Raw genomic sequence first — 18,826 nt, 5'->3', positions numbered from 1 at the left:
ACAATTCCAAAGAAGTTATGTCTGTTTAATATCGCTGCGATTTTTGAGAAACATTTTGTGAAAATGACAAGTGGTGAGAGCAAACTAAAACGAGCACATATACTGTTAAGGTAGACATCATAATGTCATGTTAAGTGTATTTAATAATTTCAGATGCAAAAAGACTTGTGTGCATTCTCTCGGGTTACCCAACCTCTGATACCTTCAAATTAACCCATTCCCTACATGAACCTGGCGGCCTGTGTATTTAATCTATGGGGATTTCAGAATTCGGCATGGAACGGGTTAATGTGGATATACTGTAGGGACTGAGAAGGTCTTGTATAGGAGAAAGGTGCACCATTTAACATTCAAGGGAGACAAGTGTGATATGCTGACTTGCTTGAAAAGTTCTTTGCGTACATTTGCTCGACGACAAAAAGGAAAGTAACATTACGAGGAATGCTTTGCAACCTGTTTTCTCTGCCAAGCATCAGGAATGCACATTATATACTCTATTTATTTGCTTGTTTGTTTTGTGTCCCTTTTTTTCCCCTCCTCTTCCGTTCATGGGCAATGAATGGATGAGGTCGCCTTGGCGATTAGTTATGAGGTGCAGGGAGCAACAACAACCTGGGAAAACATCAGGAGCGCGAGGAGACGGCCGCTTGACGTCAGTTATGCGTCAAATTGCGGGCAGGTATTAAACATTTACCTGGGTTGGACTATGGAGAAAATTGACAGCCCGCAGCAATAAACTGGGCAATTCAATTCATCCATTGTTGATACTAATATATTTGTCTGGCTTTGACAAGACGCTCACATACTGTGCTCTCAAGATGATCTCTGAATTCCTCCTTTATTTCTCTCCTTTTTATTGCGAGTTTATCCTATCTCATTCTCTATCTCTGTACTACGCTTTTGATTTTAATCTGCATATATTCCTCATACATTCTGCAAAAGGTTGGTATTATTCAGCTTCTGTAATGGATAAGCATGTAGTGTAGCTTTTACATGGAGGATGGCAATAAAAATGAAAGTAAGTCTAGTCAAAGGCTCTTTTTGTTGGGTGTGTGTGTGTCTCAATTTTGTTTCAATTTTAAAACAATATTTTCCCACTGTGCTATGCCCTTTTTTGAAAACATAACTCCTGGAGGGATATCAAGTGTTATATGTGACTGTGCATCAAAAAACGAACAAAAAGTCACACCCCTTGATTTTACGTGAGAACTCAAAAAAGGTGGAACAGGTCAACAAAGTCGATTTTGAGTTTCCAGTATTTTCTGAAAGAGATTTTCTTCTTCTCCATTTAGAATATGTAAGTTTGGGGTCATAAAATGAATGGGAAAGTCTGTTTTTAGCAGTTTTTCTACGACCCTTTTTTTTTGTTAGAGTAGTGTGATCCAGTGTGTCTTAGAGGCCCCTATTCATTTCTTGACAGTCCTTTGCACATTCTTCACTTTCAACTCTAATAACTTTTGAAAAGATTATGCTAAGTAACTGCTTTGAAAGTTGGCATCAGTTACGGACAGAATGTGTGAATAGAGCACGCTTAATTTCAGCTCAATTTGATTATTTCTTCAGTGTTTTACATTGTAGCTCCAGTGGGTTATATCCTGTTTTTTGTCCCATTCATCGCATAGTCAGCACGGCTTGGTAAAGACTAAGCTCTTGAATAGACCCTTTCAGAGCCTCTTTTCTCAGTTCACACTTTCCAGAGTATGTGCTTCCTTTCTAAAATTTTGATCTGAATTGAGTTATACATCATTTTAAAGCTTAGAGTCTGCTTTTTCAGAATCTGCCCTTAACTAAAAATCCATATATGGCGCATTTTGTTGGTTTTGTGATGCAGGGTCACATATTACACCTCTAAAAAATGCAATATCTGTTATGACCTTACTGAATCAAACTCATTATAATTCTTGAGCAAATATTGGTTTTCTCAAAAATGCCAGTCATCTATCATTTCCAAAGACATTTTTCAAAATTGCACAAAGACATATAACTTTGAGAAGACGAAAAATGTTTGATAAAAATGCACAATTTGAGCACAGAGACAGTATAATGAGTTTATCCCATTTGTAATCATTCATGAATGTTTTCTCAAGTTGATGTTGTTGTTGATGTTGTTTTCTCCTGATACAGATATGTATATTAAGTAGATCAATCAGGAATGGCTTTGTACAAAATGGTGCCACAACCGAACACATCTGGCTTGCTGATCCACGAAAGACCCAATTTGTGAATCTGGGTGACCTGAATTTTTTTGTCTTAAAAGTAGAACAAATGCCTAAGCATGTTTCTTAAAATAGTCATACACTTAACAAGAAAAAAAAAATAGTGGTAAAGACATCACTGAAGAAATTACACATCTCACCCGACAGAGCTTGGAAATCATTTGGACAGATGCATTAGTCCATTTGCTTTTTTGTGCTACGAATCTGAATCACGGCTAAAACAAAAAACAAACAAACAAAAAACAAGAGTTTGAAGAGCTTTCTTCAGAACAGACAAGAGTTCTCTTCTTATTTCCCCTCATCATAATGATTTAAACTTATAAATACCAAGTCTCTTTCAATCTTGTCCCTATTTCATATTATGCTATCTTTTTTATCTTCAAAATACAGACAAAGTATAACATCGATGCATCTTTATTCTCTTTATATCAAATGGATATTCAGCTCGAAGTTTTGCTATCTCTTTCCGAATGTCTTCCTTCCATCCCTCCCTTTTCTCTCCCCCTCTCTTTATCCATCTTCTACATCTCTTTTCTTTTTTGAGCTATCTCTTTTTTACTTTTTTGTCTATCCCTCTCCGTTCCCTTTTCCCTTCCTTTTTCCTTCTCTATTTCATTCTCTTTCTTTCTCTCTCTTTCTGTCCATCAATATAATCCAATTTTCATGTAACATCTGTATACCGACATGAAAAAGATATCCAGAGGTCTGTAGGGAGACATTGTATGCTAATAATTACTTTTATTTTGGAGATACACGACCATAGGGAGACAAATTATGTCTCCTTAACATTTCAACTATATCATATTCAATTCAATCGCATGCTTTACTGCTAACATTGTTTATCTACACAATGTCACCCGATATCTGGATCCAGAATTATAAATCTTTGTGTGTGTGTGTCAAAACAAAATGCCAGTAATTCTTGGTGTCACAACTTAATTGTTAATTTGAGAGCATTCTTCACCAGCTAGATATCAGTACATTAGCCAATTAATACAGAAGTCACTGGCTACCTTGGAAGAGTCAACTTCCCATGACAGAAGCATTGCTTGCCAAGTTATTTGTTTCCAAACAAATATCCCAGTTTCCGTGTCTCATCAATGATGCTGAACTATTCCTCTCCCTCTATTTAACCCGTCGAGGCTGAGCTGATTCTCCTATAACATACATTTTCCCATATAGACACCTGCCCAAGTATACTCAGGGCCGGTTTTCAATGGGTTAATGTCAAATCATGTGGCTCTTTCCTTTAAATACCTAACAGGCCGAGATTAATTACTGTACAATCATCAGTGCTAGAGCAACCACTTTTGCTGAGCACTATGAACACCACTCAGTCACTCAAATTAATGACTCTTGAGTCAGATTGTTCTTATTGCAACTAATTGACAAATTACCCTTCATCGACATTAGTGTGACTATATAATCGGGCGGAAGCTCTGAAGTCTAGTAGATATGCATGGGTGTACATGCAGGGGGGGGGGGGGTCAGGAGGGTCGTACGACCCCCCCCCCAAAAAAAAAAAAAAAAAAATTTCAAAAGGTCCACTTTTTGTAAAAGACATTTTTGTTTTTCGAGGGCTTTTTACCCTATATACAACAGGAAAAAAAGTCACTTTTGTATGCACCATATGGCCCCACTTTAAGATATAAAATTCAAGAACTCCCTACCATGGGAGGGGGACACCCCCCTCCCACACCCTCCCCCCGCTCGGTCGCTCCGCTCCCTCACAAAGGTAAAGGTCCAAAAATTGTGATTACGACCCCCCCCCCCACCAGAAAAATTCCTGGATTCACCCCTGATATGACACCTGTCAAGCAATCAGGAGTTTGTTGGTCTAACCTGAGTATGTATGCCCATGATTTTTATCACAGCTACAGCTAAAACACTGAATAATATCCTTCCTTGTTGATTCTATGGCACCTTTTTAAAAGTTCGTTTGTTTGTTTGTTGTTGTTTTTTTGGGGGACAAACAAACAACAGGAATGTTACCTTTCACATTTATTGACAAGTGTATTTGTGTACCTTGCCACACTCCTTTGCATAGGTCTTTTTTTATTTCAGCCTCTTCATCTTCTTCTCTACTCTGGTGGAAGGGAGATTTCAATTTTCACATGGATGCTTGTGAGACGAGCAAGACGATCAGGAATTCACATGACGACATGAAAAGAAAAAAAAATCATGGATGGAGCTTGCCAGCAGAGAGAGAGAGAGAGAAAAAAAGAAAGCAAGAAAGCAGACGACGCAAGGTAACATTGATTAAGCCAAACAATGGGGTAATGTTAAAGAAAGGAAGCCTCGCCTTTACCTGCATGCATACCAGAGGGAAATGTCAAGGTGTTTAAAACATTTTGAGGCAAGAAATAACAAAATACACCCATCATTTATCAATTCCTGATTTCTGTGCTGCTGTTGAGTATGGGGGGGGGGGGGGGGGGGCTCTCTGTCATCTCAGCATAACCAACACAGCATTTGACTCATCGTGACAAATTAACATTCAGGTGGGGGAATGGAACAAAGAAAAAAAAAATCATCATTCAAAATTACAAAGTGAAGGGATGAATATAATAGATGACAATGTATACACCAAGCAGACATCATTTATACTCTTCATTTATGTGTGTGTGTGTGTGTGTGTGTGTGTGTGTGTGTGTGTGTGTGTGTGTGTGTGTGTGTGGGTGCGTGTGTGGGTGTTGGGGTGTGGGTGTCGGAGTGGGGGTGGGGTGTGGGTGTGTGTGTGTATGTGTGTGTGTTCAGCTGTCCATTCACTTTTGTCTGTGCATTTGAGGTTTCACAAGACACGACAATATCTGATTCAGGATCAAGCTGCAATATCTGCCCGGAACATCAATTTCTTTCTCTTGCAAACACAAGGCAGCATTGAAACATAAGATAATTAGTATTACAAAATGAAACAACAAGAATACAATGTAAAACATCAAAAACTATATATATCACTCTGGATGATCCTCCAGAGCTTCAGAATTGCTTTTAAATACAGATGCTAACATCCATCATAAACTGACTTTTAATAGCAAGCACTTCTCACACCAGGGCCCCCTTTCATAAAGCTGTTCGTAAAGTTACAAACAACTTACGAGCGACTGGTGGTAAGTTCTGATGTGCTATATTTATCAGAATTTCCATAATTCAGCACAAGAACTGATCACCAGTCGCTCGTAAGTTGTTCGTAACTTTACGAACAGCTTTATGAAACACCCCCCTGTTATTGGCCAATCCATTGAGTATATCATGTAGTGACACGCAATGGAAGAAAATTAAATCCTATCAATGTCTTCTGTCATTAATAACATGCGGCATGCTCAACAGACAGGTCTCTCTGTTTGTTTGTTTGTCTGTCTGTCTGTCTCTACCTCTATGTTATTCCATCTGTGCATATCTGTGCATATGTATGTATGTTTGTATGTATGTATGAGTGTACAATGTTTATGTACACTGTACATGTAAGTTTTTATGTATGCATAAGAAGGCAAATATACATACATATATTTATATATACACAAATATTATTGTCATTTATTTACTTTTATTTTCAATTACTTTTCCAATATACATTAAAAATATATACAATACTTTGATATATTTTCTCTTATGGGTCTTCTGTCACTTTAAACAGTACTACAGGTTAGGTTTCTATCAGTTTGAACTGGAATAAGAGTTTACATTTTGTACTTTCACTTCATCCTTAGAATTCACTCAGAATAATCTCGTCATAAAAGATGACCGCAGTCACACAAAATGGATGGAGTGTTTCCTCATGCCACTTGCTGGTATAAAGACATCGGCTCAGAGCAAATGGGAAATATGATAACCAGTCAAGCTCAGGATCTGTGCATCTCCGCTCTACGCGGCCTCGATTGTGAGGTAGAAGCTTTAACATGAACGCATCTGAGGGTCTTCTCTTCTTAATGCCTGCCTGGTAACGCAAGCTAGATGTGAGTGAAAATGAAGATTAGAGGTACATACGGGCGTGCGCCATTTCTTTCTTCATCCCCCCGCTCCTTCTGCAGAACCTCTCGCATTTAAAATTGACTTTCAGGGGCTTTCAGTGCATCCATTTATTTATCAAATTTCATCTTTACATTTTTGCTGATGTTTACATAATTTGCGGTTCCATGGCAACAGAAACGGTGCGGTGCAATCTAAGGATTCTTTTTTTCCTTCTTTTTTATCAAATGAGGCAAAAAAAAAAAAATCTGTCGAGCAAATACCACATAACTGTGTAGAACCTGACAGCTCCCAATACTATTACATGTATATGCTGGTAGCTTTCTTGATATTCAGTACCCATAACGTAGGGATATTTCTTCTACTCAAAAAAACAAAAAACAGAAAGAGGATGACAATTTAATGTTAGCAGAAATTCATCGTGCGACAAAATCATATTCAAGGCAAAAGATATTCAAGAATATACTAGAAATTTCCGGAAAACTTGCTGGAGACAGACATATCTACACAATCTGAGTTAAATCAAATCTGTACAAAAGTGACATGGCAAGTATGTACAGTTAGGCCTTTCAGCATAAATTGAAAGATGTGACAATGGATATTTTTTTCTATCTATTGCGTAGTTTAATTTCACAGCAATAGTCCTACATTCGTATGGTCCCGTCCACGTATGACGTCTTGCTCTGTCGCACTTCCAGGCAAACGAGTATTCTAAGGATTATGGAGATCTAGGGGATACATGACTGTGAAGAGTTTGTTCGCAAAAACCGATAAGTCCATTTTTGAAGATTTTGAAGTACGGTCTCTGTCATAAAGTACAAAATAATACCTTTTAAATGATATATTGGTCACTACATATAAAGGTACATTTTTAAAGTTATGGTCAAAAGAAGCAAAAATTTTCTTTTATTCTCTTTATTTTTCTTGACCTTTAATCGCAAATATCTCCATTTGGCAAATATGGACTTATCGGTTTTTTCGAACAAACTCTTCATGTATTTAATAAAGGAAGAAACACAATATACTGTTCTGACTTCAGGACATTGCATTTACAGACAAATCTAATATCAACCCGTTGAGGACGAGTCCTGAGAATACTCGGGCAGGTGTCTATGGGAAATGCGTGTTGTAGCAAAATCAGTCTGTCCTCAACAGGTTTAAAAGAAAAGCTTTATTTGATTAGATTCAGCTAATGAGAGCTGTCAACACAGAACACTCAATGGTGTTAATATTCCCAATCTCTTTTCGTCTTGCTATCTCCTTCCCCCCCCCCCCACCCCCACCTTCCCTTCTCAGGCCAGTCCCTTGGGTAATATGTCAAGACACGTGAAGAATTCAAAACTCTACAGAATCACAATCTGGGTACATTGAGGTCCATCAAAGGAAAACCCATACAGTTTGCCGCCCTAATGCACCTCAGCAACATTTACATGAAGAAGAGAGAAAAAGAGAAAGACAGACATACATACATACAGACGGACAGACAGACAGATAGAGAGAAGAAGGGAGAGGTAGAGAGATAGAGAGAGAAAGAGGAGAAAAAAACAGAGAACAGGAGGAAAAGGAAATGAAAACCACTTGCATCGCGTGCAGACAACGACAAATTACGCGGGGGGACAAATTCTCGTCAAAATCGCATCTTTTACGCACCGCACTTGTCAGGCCTGACCTTTCGCGTGTGTGCAGGATGCGAGTTGATTGTATTACATTTCCCGCAAACAAGACGCAACACGCCGGTCAGTCCCAGCACAAGTTGCGTTCTCTTACCCCGGGCGCGTGTCCCTGTGTCTCTTCCATTCGATCTCTGGGTGCAACAAAAGACCATATTATTACCAGTGTTTCTCGGCTCCCTCAACATATATCCCTCCAACCAAGTGAATTATATAAAATTGTCCGGCTACTTTTTGCTCGGGCAGTGTAGGATTCATTTCAACGTGGACATATTCAAGTTGGGATCGATCGAAGGAATATATGGGAAGACTGCATGGCCAGTTTTTTAGTGTGTTTTTAGTGAGGCTCATTTTAATAATATTCATCCCCAGGACAGGAGAGAGAGAAAAAAGGCAAAACTCTCTCTCTCAGATCCATGAAAAATGATGCTGAAGTTAATCCAGGAGATAATGAGAACAGTGATTTAGTTGTGTTTTTTTTTCTACATAATTTGTACTAAATCAATGATTGTGTTTTGCTTTATTTAGTTTTGCTGGTCTCTTTTTTCAGGAGGAGGGGTAGCCATTGCAAACCTATGATACTTAAATTCAGCAGTGATGATGGAAAGGATCAAAATGAGAGAAGTAATCCTCTGTAGGGTATTAAAGCCAGCCTCAGATACAAATACAACATGCATACCAGTTAAAGTTGAATTTGTTTGTAATGTGCACGTTGTCTGAAATATTTTATTTCATTTAAATCACTAAGACATACCTAACAAGACCTATGAAATATTGACCTGTTATGAAGAAAAAAAAAACAGCAAAAATAAATGTTTCATGGATGAAATTAATTTAATAGAAAATGTTCTTGATCAGGAGATGGTAGAAAGATATAATCTCAAACACATGAAAAAATATAATTATAATTAAAATTATATTTGAGAGTGAATGAATTCAGTTTATAACTATACAGTGCTTATAATTTTCCCTATCAGTATACATGCACTGATGGTTTGTTTTGTTGTTGTTGGGTTTTTGGTTTTTGTTTTTTTTTTGTTTTTTTTTTATTGTTTTGTTTGTTTGTTTGTTTGTTTGTTTGTTTGTTTGTTTGTTTGTTTGTTTGTTGTTGGGTTTTTTTTTTTGGGGGGGGGGTCATTGAATTCTATCAGTAAATATGTTTATTGTATAGGTGTGCTGTGATTTTTGGTGCCATGCTTACACCTCCTTTAATGTACATAAATTGCCAGTGTATATCATTAATCGTAATGCTTTGGTATTGAAGAAATTAAATGTTACCTTGAAATTGAAATACTTTGAACAATGAAAGTATAGGCAGGTAGCAGACAGAATATCTCCCAATGAAAAGGGGGGGGGGGGGGGGAACAAAAGACTATCATCCTGTAGGAATATTACACGGGCAGCAATACAAAAAAGAATAAGAAAACAGTGTACATAAATACCAAGAAGGTATCAGTTAGGTTCACACGACATTCCTAATTTTAAAAATTAGCTCAAAATTTGAAGCTTCAAAGATTCAAACCTCATGTGAACAACCTTAACTGATGATTAATGAAGGGTGATAGATGTGGGATGATGAACAAATTATAAAACAATTTTTACTTTTGAACCCTTTTTTATTTAATAGCACTGTAGGTGGATGAAGACAATATGACCACCATCACCAACAACGACAAAGGAAGCACAGGACTTATAGTGTTCTGTGTATTTAAAATTCACTAAACAGAAATCCTGGCAACCAACAGATGAAAAAAAAAAAAACGGAGGAAATTAATTGAAAAGTTGATGCAAGAGGAAGAAAAGTGAGCAGACAACAAATTTATGTGAAGTAATACAGCCTAGTAATGCTCTCAGGATTTCTTCTGCACACGATTCTCCCTGCTTAAAGGACAAGTTCATCAGTATGTTGAATTTTCTCTACATTTTCTTTACACTGTTCTATGCATGTGACATCATACACTGGAGTAGTCTTCTCATCTAGCAGTGACTGCACAGAAACTTTATAAGTTCATAAACTTCGAATGAGATGTCTACTTCACCTCAAACTTTCACTGATGTGTTCTACAAATATTGCTGCATGACTCACTCAATCCACATGTATATATGACGGTGAACTTGTCCTTTAATACTCGCTGTCTCTCTTTCTCTCGTTATCTCTCCCCTCCTACTTTCTCCCTCCACCTCATTTGGGGGATGTTTGCAGTGTAATGAGAGAAATCGTTCTTCCTTTCTCTTGATGAGAGTACAGAAGAGTACACAAGATAAAGGAGCCAATGGTTTGCGGGATGAGTAAGATGAGCTCTTGTTACAGGACGTGGGAGGGGGGAAGAGGACACAGAGGAGGTAAAAACACAATCAGACAGACGAAATGCCCTAGATACGGGGACAGCAATTTGGTATACTTCACATCGGGACTCACTCACTGGTCAAGACTGGTCAAGGCCTTCATTCAGGTGGTAATCTTTTTATCCATTGCATGTACAAGTATGTATGGCAATTCAAAGTTGCTCTGTCCATTTTACTTTGAAACTGGCGAATACAATTTGAAGCAGTGTTTGGAAAGAGCCTGGGCAAAATGTTCACTGCCTAGAAAGAATGACAAGATGTTACATATCAACTTGCGATTACATCCATACTCATGCAGCAATCACATCTGTCCACTTCAAGTATTCAAATGATGTGGATCGAAAATGTAAACCACTCGGAAGGAAAGGACAAAACACTGCATTCTCGAGTCACTGCAATTTTGCATTTCCGTCTGGTCATTGCAAACTTGGCTGGCGTGCTTAAGTATGTAAAAGTAACAAGTATTGTTGTGTAATGATACACAAAGTTATGACTACCTCTTCCCATATACCAGTTCACCTCCACCAGTCAATGACCCCTACCAATACTCTCCACCTCATCCAGTGAGTCATCGACCTTCATCATCCCTTGAGTTCTTCTAGCCCCATCTAATTTACGACCAGGCTAAGCCAAACCTAAACATCCTGCCGTTCCCCCATTGATTACATAGAATTGTTGTTCATTCCAAATCCAAGAATACCACCTCCTCTATAAAACTAGTCCCGCCTTTGTTCCTATAACAACCAAAGTTTTGCCCAATTAAAACCCCTCTTTAACATGAAGACTCCACCCCCATTCACCCATTCATAGTGTGTCACAACAGTGTAATACTCATGATTGAATGTATGAAGAGATTTGACAAGTTGTATAACATGCAGAGAACAGGACTTGGATTCTGACGCTCTAAGAGAGAGGATCGCCTCCAAAACGCCTCTCAAATAAAGCACACGTATGGAAACTCAAATGAACTGTGTCGCCACTCATTTCTACTGTGATGAGTACCTCTCAGAATTAATATCAACCGATCCCAAGTAGCAAAACATCCGCTACACAACAGTATAACAATGTGATTCCACAATGGTGAGTGTTGTATTGTTGGGGGAAATTTCCACCAAAGTCACTGTTGGTACAACTTGTACCTCCACTTCAAAGCCACAGTGCTGCTCATCTGGGAAGTACAAAAGCCATTGATGAAATCTCATGGCTACGACTCGTTAAAAAGTGCAATAATGGATTGATCATGAATTTATAAACTTCAGTTATAAGGGTACCTTTGTCATATCTACGCTAAGTTGAATGTTCTGAAGAGGAATTTACTCTCATAACGAAATATTTCAATTATTCTTTAAAAAATGACATCCTATTGAGTTATGAATAAACTTCTACAGCTCTGTTGCTTCTCCAAAAGTGCTCTAAGTACATAATCTTGTTTTAGTGCTACCTCTATTTCCCTCATAAAAACAAACACACACGCAGGATATGGACACACAGCCATACACGGACACACAGCACAATTCTTGAATCTCTGAAACCAAGCACAATGGAAGTGGGGCACTGCGTGTCGTCACAACATAAACAATCTTACAAGCAACAGCAACATCAGCAACCCAACAATCAAGGAAGCCATGCATGCCAGGACAATTTTCTGAAAATGACATGACATTATTCCCTTACTCTTCCACTTTAATGTCATATATAACATGACTCATAAAAGTATTTGGTTGCGGAGATATGGATGATTTTATTGGTGCATGTCGAGTGGTTTAGAAAAATCAGTGTTTTGAGAACACTGCCATCAAAGTTTTCCTTCTGACGCTATTATGATCAAGGGGAAGCAAGACAGTTTTCACTGTTTGACAATAGAAGGTACGCTCCCAGCAACCTCCGCGATGTTCATTCAAGCTTAGCGCCAGTGGTCTATGCACGACCAATCAGTGGCCAGGATGCCACGCACTGATCAATGAGATCACTCCCTCATTGCTAGGGGCAGAGTCTAGCTGCGGCACTAGCTCCAAATTTTCGGACACGTTTCTGTTCCGTTGAAAGTTGGAAAATCATGGCCCAGAAAAATGCTTTTATCTTGCCTTTCGTTTGATCATTTAGCTTCGAAATTTCGGCAGATGATAGAAGATACATTAGACTACAAAATTATGTCAAAAACAGAAATCTGAATGTTTTGCAGGTTTTGATGATCTGACGTCAAACTCGATTTTCTCTGTTTACTCGTCAGCAACTTTAGGATAATTTTGTTGTTGCGGGTCACATTTGTTCAATTGCCTGATGAACACAGAGAGAAAAATTGAAACTGTCATTCAGTGTACTATATCTTTGCTGCATGCCCGTCAAGTCTGTCTCGGGGTTCTCAGTTCAAAGAGGCCACTCCCACATGCCTCAGCTCTGCCTACTGCAAATACACCTCAGGACATTTATAACTCCACCACAGGCTCAAATGTCTGGGTCTTCCAATTTTCATGTCGAAACTCCAAAATATGACTGTGTTAATGATATTTGAAAAATTGGGTACAAAACATATGCTCCTGCGACAATTGCTCTCGTGTTATTTTGTCCAAAGACTTACAAACAGTGTAGGGTTAGGGTTTGGGTTGTGATATGGTTTTAGGTTCAATAATTTGGTGTGAGGATTAGGATAAGGGTTAGGGTTATGTTTGTGGGTAAAATTTATGCTTGGCTTAACGTGAAGATATTTCATGGGAGCAATTGTCATAGGAGCAAATGTCATGGAACCCTAAAATTGCCCCCCCCCCCAAAAAAAAAAATGAAATAAAAAAAAAAAGAAGAAGAAAAGAATCACTTCTCATCGAGTACATAAGTCAGGAAAGCTTGATGATGCTTACATGTTTCTGGCTTTCTTCTGCGTCTCTGTCAACGAGTTGGGCGAGAAGACGTCCTCGAAGGCACTCTCCTGCTGATTGGCTACAGGTTGCCCCGGCAACAGGGAGGATGACTGGGCGGGCGACCCCGCCTCATCCTCCTCCTTGACCGAGGCAAAGATGTTGGAATTTGAGTTCGTCGACTTTGCTGTCGTCTGCTGCTGCCGAATCCGCATCAGCTGGTCGTCGCCGACCGAGAATGTCCTTCGTGCTTTCTGGAGCCAGGATGGAAAAGAGAGAAATAGGAAAAACAAATTACAGGGAGAATGATAAAAATAAACATCAGAAATTTAAACTGACTGATGAGTTTTGTCTGGAGGTCATAATCTAAAAATAAGACAAAAATATAAAAAATTAGCTTGCTGCCCATAGAATGCAAAAGCAATTTCCTATTCCTTTATGCTGATGAACAATTGTGCCAGTGCCTTGCTCTAATATTTGCACTACTCAATGCAAATGCAACGACACATTTTCTTCTCTTTTTTTTATGCACAACTTCTAGAACCAGAGTAGCAAAGCCTCCAAAAGAGTCCATTGGCACTTCCCAATACACCAATCCTATATATGTCTACTGATGACTTGCAGCTTCTGTAAAGCTAAAACATACTTTTATTTCTAATTCTTTATGTGCCATGGAGGAAACCCCCAGTGTGCCACATTATTCTGAGACAACAATGCAGTCGTACTTTGAGAAAACATTCTGATTTTCAAATCTATGTAACTTTTACTGATTACTGTTAAGCTGCACATGTAGTAAGCAAAGTTGTAGAAAAATTTTTTTAGTTTTACTTTGATGTATTATTGTATGTCAAATCGATGATTTTTTTTTTCAAATGCCCAGTAGCTACATTACTGCAAAGGAATGACTTCTGCATGTGAAACAGTGACAGAAACTTAAAATTTATACTCAAATCCAGAAGGGAACACCGATTGCTAGTCAATCACCGCATAAAATCCAAGCTACATGCGACAAGAATGGAATCGCGAGAAACGCTTTCATTGTACTGTGGCATTAGGTGATTTATCGATCGGTTTGGGCGGGTTTGTGCGTTTGAGCAGAATATGCCAAGTTGGTACGCCGTCGACTGAGTCGAGCAGGCGAATGTGGCACATAAAGAGTTAAGTGATTTCTATTCCAGTTTTGTAATAGATGACATAAGTCCTTTTATATCCTGGTATCTGTAAACTAGTACCCCATATGAAAGCAATCAAAAATATGAAGATATTATGTGAAAAGTTTTGAGGGGCCAGAGTAAACTAAAAATCATCTGCACAGACGTATGACGAGACAGATTTCTTATCCAGATTGCATGACACAAAAAGTTGTGTCAATGCAATGATTTTCTTATCTAAACCATACCAACATACCAAATAGTTTGAATGTAAACAAACACATTTAAAAAAAATGCCATTTTTAAACTTTTTTAGAGTAAGAAAAAAAAAATCTTTTCAATCACACAGCACTTAGTGCATGTAATAACAAGAAATATTTTTGGAGATATCATTGAAATTTTCACAAATATATAAATCATGTCTTGGTGTTTGCTTGTCTGTTTTTTGTTTTTTTTTTGGCAGATTCATTGTGAAACAATCTCAGATTGGTACAAACTGGCTATGTTGGTCCTTAAATTTACAACTCTTTCTTTTTTCAGGCAGTTGAAAATGCAGGTTTCATTCTTTTAGGGGGTATTCGGTATGTCCACTGGCTTTTGCAGCAAATACTTCGCCTGCATCAGTTGAATAGCAAATTAATGAACCTTCTTCGTCCCATTATAACTCTGACATTCTTACTAAGGGGCAAGGACAAGTTCTAACTCAAATACAGGTATAAGGGGAAAAAGAAATCATTCACCAGGAAATGATGAACAATAAATGAAGGCTTACCGTATGTCCCTCAAAAAATTATAACGGGACCCTCCGCAATGATATCTTTACAAATAGGGAATCAATCTAAATACAAATTCAGAGTATGAAACTATATCTCATTGCCCACATCTTACAGAAAACCCCATTCGATTTGCTTCAGTGGTCAAAGAGAAATGAGGAATTTTGTAGAGGATGTCAGGAATCTCTTCCCTCCAAGTTCTGTCTATTGTATTCACACACAAGAGCATCAAAGTGCTAAAATTGGAAGAATCAGACTCACGACATGCTTTACATGTACAACAATTTACATTTCTCTGTGACCGTTTAACCAAATTGAATGGGGTTTTCTGCAAAATAGAGCTAAGATGTTCTATTTTAAGACCCTGAAGTAGCATTTAGACAGGTCAATCATATTGGGTGTTATCAATTCGAAAATCTGATTGCAATTTTTTTGGGGGACATAGTGTACAACAGATTGCACGGATAAATCCGCTTGATTTGGAAGGGGTGAACTAGTCAGAGTTCTGGTTCCAGACTACGCTACCGACTATTAAACTGTGACTTGATTGACAGTAGGCGGAGCGAGGCGGCTCCACATTATGCATGGGTGGTCACACGAAGGGATGGGAAGCCGTTGTAACCGCGGCAACGCTCATTCCACTTGAGCTCCTACCATTAAGCAAACTTCTGCGTGTGCAGTGCAGCGCAAGGGGACCACTTCACACTTGAAACAAACTAACAACCGACGTGCATCCACTACGCAGATGTGAAAGGTGATGGACGATGGAAGTGTTGTTAGGTCAACATAGCCAGCTGCAGATGTCTGAAAATAATTGTCTTATAACGCAAAGCGCCGTTACGCATCAAAACTGGTTTTATTTCAAAAGATGAGATCACACTATTCAACAGAAGACTTGCTGAAAGCTGCTTAAAGGTGGAAAGACAAAGAGATCACAAGTCAAAATTTCAGATTTGGCTTTATCTTTAAAAACAATAATCACTTGCAATGACCCAGTTATGAGTTGTTCCAAAATGCTTGGCCAACTTTGATTTTCACTTGCCCCGGGCAATCAGGTAAGCACTTATGTCGCACCCTGTATGAGGTGAGAATTCCATGGCCTGACAACCCTTCCAGTGGTCTGTACAAAGTAATAAAAACATATCTTCAGTTGATAATTTAATTACTCTAATCTACTCCACCTTCAGATTTATTGTTGTTGGATTAATTACACCTCTACACCCCTGCGATGCAAATGAACTACTATTATGATTTTTAACCTTCCATGGAATAACAAAAAAAAAGGAAAGTTAGCATAGCTCTGTATGCCAGCTTATGGGAGACTTTTGAGGCAATGACTTCATCACCTCATCCACTTTGCATAGTAAAATGTGATTATGAAAATTTGTAAAAGTGAAATATCACTTAATCAAGTGTCTCAAAAATCTCTCATCTCTCACACAAACATTCAATCCTCACACTTCATACCATAGTGCCGCGTTTTCACTCTGGAAGTTACTGTATACACCAAATATTTCGCGAGGTTTTTATTTTTCGCGAATTTCGCAAGTCAGCTGCTACACACTGTATTTGCGAAATTAAAAACAGGTGAAAATACTGACTCTAAGGGCGATATGAATGTGAAGTACGCATATTTCTCCATTCAGTACACGACACCACGATTGCGAAATTAACCACTCGCAAAATTGTCGGGAAGTCCCAATTCGTGAAAATTTAGACTCACAAAATAAATGGCGTATACGGTATAGTGCTGTGTTTTCACTCTGGAAGTTAAGTGGAAGAATGAGTCAGGGGAAGACGATGTTGAATGAGAAATCTGCCAACTGTCAAATATTCATACGTCGAGTGGAAAAATCAACTTTGAAATATAACATAGAATCACTTGACTGTGATATGACACATTTATCTGTATGCAGTACAATGTATTTTACTTGCATTTTCCATCTCGATGATCAGGACGAAGAATGCAGCCTGCATGCATGCACTAACTCATATTGCTGGCATCATATTGTTTGGTGTATGACCACATTTTACTGAAAAACCTCAAACTTTCATTCATATAATCAACACACACACACACACAAAATCTGCTGATATCACTTGATTATAATTCAAATAAATAACGCCTGGTCGTAAGTCAACTTCTTTTCAAGTTAACTTAATTTTTTCACTGACTTTTAATGTAAAGGATGCAAGTACATCAACATTTAACCCATGGATGCATATCATGAGCTTGCCGTAACACACATTCTCAAGACACTGGGGCTGATAGAATATAATGGGGCCAGTCCCAAACAGTTTAATAGTTGTTTTACAATTTATATCACACCGCCATATGCACTAATTATGTCAGCCGACAATATGAGATACAACAGTTGAGAGAAAAGGGGAAAAATGACGGAAAAAAAAGAGGCACATCGTAGAGAATTTGAAGAACTGCAAGCCATTCTCCGTAGATCAGAAGATAGTACAAAGCATATGCGCACAAAATCGATCAATGTCCTGAAACCAGTAGCTATACTATGGTATCAAGCATTTCAATTGAATCCATATCCAAGGATACCTTCAGTACTGATTTACTATGGTTGACGTAACCAAGGCAACAGCGATAGTGCTCGTACTTGACTGGCAGTTTTTATTATCGTATGCCACAACTACCGCAATTTGCTTTCTGATACACAGCAACAAATGTATTACATGTATGTATTCCCATCCGACTATAGTCAACTCTACATACAGAAAGTCAATGGCACATATCATATCGAATAATCGGCTAAGTCAATGACAATGAGAAATGAAAATTTGCATAATAATTGTAGCCTTACATGTATATCTTATTCTTCTGTGTATGCGGAAGTTGAATATCTAAGATGCAATGCCTTTTCTTAAGTCCCGTCAAGATCTACTTAGTACGTGGCTGAATTGACTGTAGGGCCTATCAATGCATTCGTAAAACTAGAGGGAGTACTACAATATTGCAGAGAGATATTTAACTCTTTATGTGCCATGATATAAACCCCCAGTGTGCCACATTATTCTGAGACACCAACATTGTCATGCTTTGGGAATATATTCTGTTTTGCAAATCCATATAACTTTTATAGATTTCTGTTTAGCTGGACCTGTAGTGAGCAAAGTTGTAGAGAAAATGCCAAGCTTTGCTTTGATATAAATTGTATGACAAATCTGTTATTGCTTTCCTTTCAAATGACAGGAACTACATTATTGTAAAAGGGCATGACATTTGCACACAAAATCATGACAGAAACTTATAATTTACACACAAATTCAGTAGGAACACCGCTTGTTAGTGAATCACCACATAAAATATAAGCTATGTATATGAGACGAATGGAAGCGCGAAAAAAGCTATCATTGGACTGCGGTGCACGGCATTTGACGATTTATCGATCAGTTTGGGCGGGTTTGTGGGTTTGAGCAGAATATGCGAAGTTGGCACTCCTTCGACTGAGTCGGACCTGCAAACATGGCACATAAAGAGTTAAAACAAAACTAGAAATCTTAAATCACGTAAAACTGCCTATATGCCATACAGGATTGGGACAACCCACCTAGTGAACATTGTTAATGTAGAAAATCTGTTATCACTCTTTATACATCCTGTGTCTTTATAAAAGAAGAACGCAGAGAAAGTGATCCTACAATGGGTGTCTCAAGTTTGGAAATACGGATCAGAAACTAATTTCCTGGCGTTTGTTCCATTTGTTCATTTTTTTGTTTGTTTGTCTGAAATATCACTTGTGGTGCGAACTGTCGAACGCTTCATCGTACAGTTACGCTGCATCATCTTGATTTTTTTGTTTTGTTTGTTTGTACAAGAAGGCCTGC

At 38.2% G+C, this 18,826-nt stretch overlaps 1 protein-coding gene across 1 annotated transcript in view; it reads right to left on the bottom strand.

Annotated features, from left to right (window-relative positions):
* Window positions 1-18,826, bottom strand: part of LOC139735101 (uncharacterized) — a 276,614-nt gene that overhangs the window by 90,930 nt on the left and 166,858 nt on the right. Inside the window, exon 4 of the mRNA XM_071645871.1 lies at window positions 13,057-13,307. Coding sequence (XP_071501972.1) covers window positions 13,057-13,307 — 251 coding nt within the window. The remainder of the gene's footprint in view (window positions 1-13,056; window positions 13,308-18,826) is intronic.

This window comes from Diadema antillarum, unplaced genomic scaffold, assembly GCF_040938485.1.
Source record: "Diadema antillarum isolate AM-2024a unplaced genomic scaffold, OU_Dant_1.0 seq00000563_RagTag, whole genome shotgun sequence".
Taxonomy (NCBI): Eukaryota; Metazoa; Echinodermata; class Echinoidea; order Diadematoida; family Diadematidae; genus Diadema; species Diadema antillarum.
Note: the sequence above shows the minus strand (reverse complement) of the source record. Positions and strands in the feature narration are given on the sequence as shown.